At 38.7% G+C, this 10,656-nt stretch overlaps 1 protein-coding gene and 2 pseudogenes across 1 annotated transcript; 2 read left to right on the plus strand and 1 right to left on the minus strand.

The window, feature by feature from the left end:
- The first annotated feature begins 3,850 nt into the window (after window positions 1-3,850).
- Window positions 3,851-5,758, plus strand: LOC138010495 (uncharacterized). The gene is made up of 2 exons (XM_068857478.1): window positions 3,851-3,978; window positions 4,393-5,758. The coding sequence occupies exons 1-2, from the start codon at window positions 3,851-3,853 to the stop codon at window positions 5,630-5,632; spliced, it is 1,368 nt and encodes a 455-aa protein (XP_068713579.1). The 3' UTR covers window positions 5,633-5,758.
- Window positions 5,759-5,763: 5 nt separating this feature from the next.
- Window positions 5,764-7,543, minus strand: LOC138010496 (uncharacterized; annotated as a pseudogene).
- Window positions 7,544-8,034: 491 nt separating this feature from the next.
- On the plus strand, window positions 8,035-10,414 carry LOC138010965 (uncharacterized; annotated as a pseudogene).
- The last annotated feature ends 242 nt before the right edge of the window (window positions 10,415-10,656 follow it).

Genomic DNA, 10,656 nt, shown 5'->3' on the forward strand with positions numbered 1-10,656 from the left:
GAACCCTTTATAACTATAACCTCTTCCAAGTCTCTCGAGGCAATTTATATTTCCCTTCTGATCATTTTAAAAGTATTTTTACGTGTACTTTCAATGGGAACTCGAATCTTCTTTGGTAAGAATAATTCAACACACCCAACGTTTTGTGCATTCACCTACCTTACAAAGGGTTTCTTGACCCAGGACCTGACTTCGTAGAAGCTGACTCTCTTTATCTTTTGCTTCCAGTTGCTGTTTAACTCGGTTCACCTCGTCAGCATCTTTGGTATCTTCGGCACTCTTCAATTCCTCAAATTCACTGGAGGTTTCAAGAATTCTCGCTTTCTTCGCCGCAGAGGATTTTCTATTGGTGGACCACTGGGCCTCCCTCTTTTGTTGTTCTTCCAAGAACTCTGAGTACGGATCTCTGTTGATGGGCTGAGCTGCTACTGGTGATTCCTTCGCCTGGTCTGGTTTAACCTACAAAGTAACAACAAACATTGTCAACTATTTTGTGTCTCACCCTTGCAATGATTTATCCAGATTGCAAAGAAAGTGAAAGCACATCACATCTAAGGAAGCTAGACAAAAAAACAGAACTAGTATGCTTTTTATCAATGTGCGGACATGCTTCCCTGAACGAAATTTAGAAACAAAATGCCATGCGAAATTTCGCATGCTTTTTATCAATGTGCGGACATGCCCTACATCTTGGAGTAATGGCATGGATGATGGGTCATCAGCTCATCAGGGTATTTGTTGGTTGGTGTGTGTTTCTAAGCAGTGTCTTTGAGGGGCTATTGATATGACCCCACTGCCTGGTTTTGTGGACAAATTTATGCCAAAACAATTTGTTGAGGCAGGATATGATACTGCACTTATTGGTGATGCAACAGAAGTTTGGATTTCCCAGTCTGAGAATTATGATTTGAACAAAATCACATTCTCTAGTTACAAGAACCATACAAGAGGAGAGATATGTGTATGGACAGTGCCTTAGGGGTTTCTACTCCATTGTAGTGAGGCATATCCCGGTAGTATAAGTGACTCAGACATAACTGATCAGTCAAGAGTACTAGATTCTGTTCCAAGAGGAAAAACTGTCATGACTGAAGAGAGGTTTAATATAACAGACTCTTGTCATCAGAGGGGTCTCCTGCACAACAGGCCCCCCATGAAATTTAACTCCCAGTTCGAGGAGACCGAAGTTGTTAAAAATTTTGATATTGCAACTCTTAGAATTTATATTGAAAATTACATTGACAGGGTTAGAGACTGGCAAATACTCAATAGGTGCTGGCCAAGTGGTAAAATTGATTTATTGGGTTATTGTTTTCAGATATTTGCCCACATTGTAAACATGCTAAAAAACCAATTTGGCCAAAAATTACCTCTAAATTATAACACTTTAAAAGCTTTTAAAATGTTCTCAGAAAGACAGTTACAGTTATCTCTTTTCATTGATTCACTGATTTGCTTGATTAAACACAACTTTCTTTACCTGTTTTGCCATACTGTTTACCCATGACCTAAAATTGCGCAGTGTGTCAAAGGTAGGTATACTTCCTAAAAGCTGCTTTCCCAGCTTAGCAAGGTAACTATTCTCTTCATAATGCATTCAGTAACAACCTCATGCTTAAGAATATGATCTGCAATTTCTTTCATAACATCAATCAACAGATCATTTCTTTTGATCAAAAAACAATTAGAGATTTTTCATTCTGGTATGTAAGACTGTAAGGATGTGATCTGTTCCCCTGTACAACACATTTGGACATTTCCCTGAATATGTGAGCCAGTCACTTTCTCCAATGGTGTTTCAGCATTCTCTGCCCTTGTCTTTACTTCAACCAGAAATGCTTCTGTAATGCCGTCTGGGATAGCTCCATAATTAGGATCATTAGGATGTCGAAAAAATCCACAGCTTGACACAGGAGCACCTTCATATAGGAGAAAATAATGCAACAAATATTACAATTAAGTTGGGTATTCAGAAGTTTACTATGGATGACATTGGTGAATATGGTTCCCCTCTGGGCAAGGGGACATTATAATGAACTCATTGATAAGTTACAGAGATATGCATCTGATATTTTACATGCCTTCATTGTATGGGTTAAGTGATTGCTTGCTTTGCCTTTTTCCCAATTACTAAAAAAATATTCCTTCTACTTACCAGTAAGTTTGGAGAAGCTTTGCAAAGCTTCCTTTTCCTAACTATTGCCTCTTTGAAAGTTCTTAAATTTCTTTGGTCTGCAAAACCAAGATGAATCAAATTCTTTGTTTTCATTAAATCCAAGCAGAGATGGCAGTTTGCTAGCAGTGATCACTGCAGCACGAGTTGCTCGCCACTCTGAGGTACCCTGAGCCACATCAAGGTACTGTTTGTTTCTTGAACTAGGTTTGACTTCTTTTAACTCTGGAATTTTGACAGTTATGATCTCATCCTGAGACTCTGTAAGCAAATTAAACAAATTTAGCAATGTTTGGGTTTTTTCAGGACAAAAGAAATTTTCATTACAGACTGAGTTTGTAGAAATGGAATCATTCTTGCCAGTGTACTGTGCCAGATATCTCAAGTCTCTGCTGTAAACACTGGAATATTTTCATCATAGCTGGGAATTTGCTTTGCATAGTCATGCTCTTTGTATACAATTTTGCTCAAATAAGCACTTTGGTATGAGAGGTGGCAATATAATCCAGATTCCTTGATTTCATATTTTTGCAAAGTCTGAAGAAAATGACTTGATACATCCACCTTGCAATTTGATATTCCATCCGATGCCTTAGCGCCAATCTGTGAAACGTCTCTTTTCAGCCAATCACTTTTGTCTCTACTTGAGTCAACCTTTTTGGGTGTAGCAGCAACCTTATTTTTCTGTCTCCTTCGTATGGCCACTTGTCTTGCAGATCGCGCATTTCTAAAACATTTCAGGCGAATATGAGAAGCAGCCGTGATATTTGATTTGCTCCCTTTCGTTGGTGTGTGCCATTTCTGTAATTTCTGAGTGCATGTCAACGAAAAAAAAAGCTCGTTAAAATTTGTCAAATGTTCTAGCTGGAGCAAAATTAAAATGACATGACAACAAAGACCACATTTCACTATCCGACACTCGCAGAAACCTTTTGAGGAATGTTGTCTATGAATAGTAGAGTAGCTGTGCGGGTTACTTCAGACGAAAAGCTTTTCAAAATAATTGATTTGACGTGTAGTTTGCTTTCATCTTTCAAAGCTTTTATAGTTTCCATTCGCCTCGAAGAGAACATTCTCTGAGCCTTCCGGAAGTGCCCCAGCATTCCTTGTCATTTGGATGATTGATATTTTTTGATGACTCCCCTTTGAATTTTTGGGAAAAGCAAAGCATCGCACTTCCATCCAGCTGTAGCCGGTGGAATGTCTTGCCTTGAAAGAGCTGTTGAAAATTTGTACTGTTTACAAATGCTGTTTACCCTTCTGTCAAATAAGTCTTCATCTTTGAGTGGTAGCAATCGTTCCACATGATTTAATTTGCAGCTCTTGACAAAATTTTGCTACTTTCCGCCTGTCTAAGGATTCCAGTGACTCCTCTTTAAGTTCTTTTTTAATTGTTTCCAAGCTGAAAGTTCTTGTTTCAACGGCCATTTTCTCCACTTTGGCTTCCCTTCCAAATAGAGTTCTAAAGTGTGACGTCACGTTGCCATGGCGCTAAAAAATGCAGTTCTAAACAAAAGAACGCGTCCCTCGTGCGACCTTTGTGTAGAAGAGGTCAAGTGGGTAATTATCGTTTAGAAAAGCAAAAGGAGAGTTACCATAAGGTTTATTTACGTTTTTGTTCATAGTAGAAGCCCTTTAGTTTTAAAATTGAAAGAAAACGCGGTTAAAACGATTGTAATGGTTCAATGCTTTGCGCCCGACTGCAACCATCAATCAGAAAGTCACACGTGCAGATTTTTTAGTTTCGAATTCCCTAGCAGGGAAAAAAAAGCGGATGAATACAGGAGATGGATTCGTCTATTGAGGTCAGTAAATTATTATTATTAAGGATGTAGTTTTCATATACTTTGTCGAATTGAAGAATGCGGTGAGACCGAAAGTACGGTCCGTTTCCACGATCGATATTAATGGCGGTGGCCATGTTACTCGCGGTGTATTTGTCGCCTAGAAGTCTATGTTTTTATCTATTTCCTGTGGTTATTACTGTTTCTCTTACTTTGACTTTAAGAGTCTCTTTCTTTTACGTGAATAATGAAGAGAAATTAAGAATTTGTATTTTCAACATTTTTGAATGAGGGAATGTTATTTTATCTTGCCGCTTCCAGTCTTCTTCTGATAATTACTCGAGCAATTGTTTGTATGGCTACTATGTCTGTTTGCTGCAGCTCTGTTAATTTATAAAAGTGCAGATAAAGCTAAAATTTCCCTTTTCTCTTTAGGAGACAAGACAGAGAGCCAGGGAAGCATTCCCGAGTTTGCAGCTGCCATTTCAGGGATGGGAACAAAAGTAATGGCCCTGAGAGTTTCAAGAGGAACCAAAATAAACTTTTTCCTGCAGAACAAGGAACCAAACCAAAAAAGAAAAAATCGAGCCAGCCAGGAAGGAGTCTGTGTATGCAAGAAGTGATAGAGGCTGCAAGGGAGAAAATTAAATCCCAACAAGTGCCTGAGAGATCTGAATCAAGTACAAAGGAAATTGTTTTAGAAGCAGAGCTAGAACAAGCAAAAATGGAAATAACTGACTTGAAAGAAAAGATTGGATACTTAAAAAATCATTACACAGTTTCTACATTGAATGAAGATGTTTTGAAGATGGAAACTGGGCTCCCAACTAGAGATGTTTTCAACATTGTTGTCAGTTATACAGAAAGGTTCAAAGATGAAATCAATTACTTTGCTGGCTGGAGAGTCGAATCGATCAGATTTGAAGACCAAATATTTATTACATTAATGAAAGTCAGACAAAATTTCACAAATCTTCATCTTGCTCAATTATTTAGCTGTAGTGTATCCACAATTGCAAATATTGTTACTACATTCATCCATGTTATCCATTCAATTTTATTTACTGATCTCATGACATCAATCCCTTCTAGGGATAAGAACAAACTGTCTGCCCCATCATCATTTAATCAATTTGGGTCTTGTAGGGTAGTAATAGACTGTACGGACATCGAGATCGCCACACCAGGATTAATGAGCCAGCAAAATGCTACTTACTCGAGTTATAGAGGAATGCATTCTTTTAAAGTCATTGTGGGTGTTGCACCAAATGGTGTAATTACCTATGTCAGTAAGCTATATCCAGGTTCGATATCTGATAAAGCAATTGTGCAGCAATCTGGATTGTTAAATCACCTGACTGCTGGGGATTTGGTCCTAGCCGACAAAGGCTTTCTGATTCAGGACCTTGTACCAAATGGTGTCTCAGTAAATATTCCACCTTTTCTAAACAATGGGACATTCACTGAAAGTGAAGCACAGGCAACAAAGGCCATCGCAAAATGTAGAATTCATGTTGAGAGGGCAAATGCTCGGCTTAAAGATTTTAAGATATTAAGCTTTATTCCTTCATATTTACGCTGTCATGCAGACATTATTTTTCTGCTGTGTGCATCACTTGTCAATTTGCAGTTCCCACTGATCAAAGAGGGATGTGAAGGATATGAATTTGATTAAGTTAATTATTTATAATATTAAATCATCTTACTTAGAAAACATTTTTGTTTTATGTCACATTGTGTGGTTCCAAAAAATATTCATACCTCCTCCAAAGATGGTTCTTTGGTTTGAACCTCCCCCACCCCCCCTCCCCCCGCCTGGAATTTTTAGCTTAGCTTCATGCTTTATTTAAAAAATTGGCTGTTGAGACCCCATTCACCTTGAAATTTCCAAAGACCACCCTAATGGTGGGCATAGATATTTTCTGGAACTGCAAAATAGAGAAAAAATACTAAGAAATTTTCAAATGCCTTTTTTTCATTTATTTGGAACAAAAAATCAGTTCCCATGATTAGCTGGCCTTGAAATATTTGATTTCCTCTGTTCACTTGATAGTAATGTAATAAGTCAATTATCAGAAAATAACTATAATTGTCCCTCAACAATCTTTGGGAAGAGGTTTTCAAAATAAAACTGGGTGAGTTTTGTGATGTTTTCACTCCAGGCCTCATCCTTTGCTATTTTCAAGACAACTGCATCTTTACTTGTCCAGACAACAAAGTAGCAAAACTTCCTCCGACTAAAATATATTTCCCCTTGCACCTGATGCCAATAAACGTGGTCTTGCTTTAAAGCATATTGGCCATTTTCACATTTCTTTAGGCAGAAATTGGGTGAGGTGTTGACTGCCTCTTCAATAGTCATGTTTCTTTCCGTATAAGGGCATTTGGCCTCCTGAACAGATTCCTCATCCACGATCCCATCTGGGGAGGCACCAAGAATACCAGACAAATCAAGCCAAATTCCAGTTTCCTGGACAGTCTTTCCGGTTAGATTGGTAAAAGCTTTTACAGCATCAGCCTCATTGTTTACCCCCCACTGCACTGCTTTTACCTTTGATAAGTCATATTCCCCCATGAGTCGTTTAAGAAGTGAAGGGGTGACCCTTTTAGCATTAAGAACAGAACCGAAATTGCTTGCAGTGAGCCGTCCTCGTCTTGCAATGTGCCAGGCTGGGTTGTCTCATTGACCCACAGTCTTTTGGCTGACTTGAAGGACATCCACTTCAGTGATTTTAGCTTTGCGCACTAAGACATCCAGCTGAGCACCTATGGCTTGGAGGAAGTCCTCTGAATAGATGATTTCTTCAATGGTGGGTATAGATAATTGGGCTGGGGGTGCAGGTTCTGGACACATAAGCCAGCATAAACCAGTGAACCTCCCATATTCCTTCAAGCGAGTATAGAGGGCAGAGCGGTCTACTGTGGTGGGAGATCTAGAAATTGCCACATACTTCTTTGGCATTGGAAACATTTCTTCCACTGCCAACAAGGACAGGGAGCTGTTTGTTTTCCTTTTCCTCCACTGGCATTCAATATCTGTGTGCCCTATATTATGAATGCCATGTATAAAGAGAGCAGCTGCATGACTACATTTAAATTTCCCCCGTGGGCATTCACAGTCCGTCGATTTTATACCAAATTGCTCATCCAGGTATATCTATAAATGAAAATTAAAAGTATTGTAGTTCAGGCGATGTATTGTGAAACTTAGATTAGTTTAAGATAACAAGAAATTAGCTTGTCAAACTGGCTCTACTATTTAAGCAAAACAGCTCGTTGTACTTGAGAAATTGCTATGCCCTCAATCTAAAAATGTGAAATATAAAGGAAAACAACCATCCGACAAGTGGAATAACAGCAAAGATTTCCTCTGCTATTCACGATCGATCAATCGAATTCGACTTTCACTTACCGTGACTTTATAGACCTTTTTCTTCATACTTGCGTGGACCTCTCCTCGCAAAACACCTTGGTTGTAAGTTACCGATTCAATATGGTCGGATTTATAACGATTTTCCCCTCGCTCAATCGATTTTTTCTCTTCAGCAAAGAAAGATAGCAAAGATGCGATCGTGAGCGACGCCATTTTGAAAACGGGCATGCGTTTGTTTAGAACTGAATATTTTGCTCCCATGGAAACGTGACGTAAGGGCTTTAGGACTCTATTCCGTCCAGCAAATAACCCAACTAGGTTCCAGTTTCCAAACGTATGAAATCAGGCAATAGGACTTTAGTTATATGGAGTGTATGTTTGTCTGAAGGGGGAGGGGTGGGTGAGGTTTAAAAAAATTTCTCCCTTTAAAGAGGGGTGGCCGTCTTCAGCTTTTGGGCCGTTGCTATGGGGACATTATAAAAATGCTATTGTAACTTTTTCTCGTCATAAAGGGAAAAATGTCATCCATGGGAGAAATGTCAATTCTTTATCTGGTTCCTTAAACTGGGAGGGACACGTTTATGCAATCAGACTTAATTTTCGCAATCCTTAGCCTTTGGTGCTTACCGGGAGCAGGCTATTGTCATTGTGTCATGTGTTAAAGGGACAGTGTCATGAGCTGCGCACGCGCGTCGTCACTCGCTCTCGCGCTCTCGGAAAATGTCGGACGCCATTGTGGATTTGCCGGTAAGTGAAAATAATTTACATGTATTTTGCATTCATGACTTTCATGTAAACGAGGTCGCTCAGAATTTTTGTATTTGTTCATTAGGAAGCATCTGCTACTCCTTCAACGGTTTGTAAATGCAAAAGTGCGTGTACTACAAAGCGCAAGGAGAACAGCAACCGAGGATGCCCTTGCAAAGGAAGAAATGTGCTTTGCAGCAATAACTGCAAATGTGGAACAAGGGATAAACCTTGCAGAAACAGAGTATGTTTACAGTCAGAAATTCCCTGAAGTTGCAGGCTGAATTGGCTCTAAATTTTCTTTGCTTTTTGACTTTTAGGAGTTACAGGATAATACATCTCAACCCGCTCAAAGAAGAGTGCGACCTAGACTCGATGGGTTTCGTCTATCGAGTGGCGGCGATGTTCCAAGTGAAGAGCAACAACGCATCAAAGAAAACAATGACGTGAAGGTAATCCATTCTCTCGTCTCTTGTACAATCGGTGCATCTCGAGGGAAGTTGCTTTCGTGTGTACGAATACCTTCTTGCACTGCCACGTGTGTATTGTAAGTGCGAATTTTTTTCCACTGCGGCAACCAAAATCTCGTATATAATCTAGACCTTACTACACTCCAACTCCAGATAAGATCTGGAGAACTCCAGATTCAATCCAACTCCAGATTCAATCTTGTGTGGATAAATTTTGTACAGTGGGCAATTTTTAAATGTAGATACCTATTCTAAAAATTGAAATGTAAATAAGCTTCTTCTTTTACATATATTTATTACTATTTTAATTATTTACTATTTATTTATCTCCTAGTATAGTGTACTCTGTTTTAGGAGCATTTTCATTAAAGCATTTTCATTAAAGACAACATCATTCCTTACCTTGTGTAAATGAAATATTTTAGATTATGTGCTTGTGTTTCTTGCCTGCCTATCATTATTACTTCTCAGTTATTCTAGGCAGCCAGTGCTCTCCTATTTTATTTTTATTTCTCATAATGTATTTATTTAACTAGGCAAAGTGAGAGAAATAAACTTGTTGTTGTTGTTGTTGTCAAGCCTGTTAGCTTTGTATGTGATAAAAATTGGTGGAAAATGTTTACCCACTAACCCTAACAAGTATTTGGTTTCAATTAAACATAACTTTAAAGTTATTGTTATTATGTTGGCCGGCATCCTTGTGATATAATTCAGCACAGTAATTACATTGCTTTTAAATGGTTTTAGGATTTTATTGCTACTCTTGATGAAGGGATGGTGAGGAAATTGGCTGTACGAAGTCTTCGCAGAGGAGTGGGGAGTATGGATTATATTCACACTCTCCTCATAATGGAGGATGACTTAGATGCAGAGGGCACAAACATGGTTGGGGAGGAAGACACCACCGAAACTGCACTTGCCAGCGCAACAACCACAGCAGTGGCTGAACCATCAGCTGGTGAAGTTGATCCTGGCCCGTCAGGGAGTGCCCCACTGGTCGAGTGGTGTGTATGTAGCCTGTGCAGGCCTATGCCACAAGCAATAGAAAATAAATGCTGCCAGCAAAGAAATTGCATAACAACATCTGCACGCTTTGGCAAATTATGTCTTGATCCTGATGTACTGCAACTGTGCATTCGTAATATGGGAGATATCAGGAATGATAGGGAGGACAACAGCACAAGAGCTTTCCGAAAAGCTGCTTATAGGCAATTTATATTGGCCAGACATGGGCACTTGGGGAGAGGGAACAGACGTGTGTGCCCTTCTTGTGTTGTGTTAAAAATAAGGGCACAGTTCCCATCACTCACTGGGGTTTATATGGGGTATAGGGAGCATTAAATTATTCGTTGGAAGTGGATTTCACTGTTTATTTAGAAGCTACAAGTCTATTCAGTGTTTAAGCAATGAAAACCAGCTGTTATTACATGTACTAGCTCTCATCATATATACACAATTGTTCAACTTCAAGCATTTTATGAAAATTTGTGCAGCTCATCCATAGAAATGCAGAAAAAAAATCAATTGGCCAGTATCCAGTTCTTATTACCTACAGTCCCACACTTATTCCAGTGAGTGACATGACAACCACTTGTACTTCTTTCCATTGAGCAGTTTTTCAGTTCGAATTTTCAGGATGAGTTTCCTTGGTGTATGTAACAGTAGCATGAATTTTTCATTGTTATAGTTCAACAATAATTATCTCTATTTATCTTTGGATTACCAAAATATAGATGCAAATGGTTACTGTATATGAATACATGTAGCTTCAACACAAGATTTTCTCCAGTTTTCTTTGGATTACATGTAAATAGATCCTAGTGACTGCTCTATATTTGAATAAAATAAATTGATAAGTAATGGTGAACTAGGTAGTAAAAATTATTTTACTCCCAGTAGCACAAAATAAAGAAAGAAATTATAATTTTATTCTCTCAGTGAAAGCTGCAACCATTGCCCTGGGAAATTTCTAACTGGTGCTCAAAACAAAACAAAAATTCTTTACTATTTTATATTTGAGAGTAGAAATCTGAAGTCTAATTCGAGTAGTTCCAAATGTGCTCAACGTTGAGCGTGAGTTGCAACTGATTAATGATATACTCTGGGAAC

The sequence above is a fragment of the Montipora foliosa genome, chromosome 7, assembly GCF_036669935.1.
Source record: "Montipora foliosa isolate CH-2021 chromosome 7, ASM3666993v2, whole genome shotgun sequence".
Classification (NCBI taxonomy): Eukaryota; Metazoa; Cnidaria; class Anthozoa; order Scleractinia; family Acroporidae; genus Montipora; species Montipora foliosa.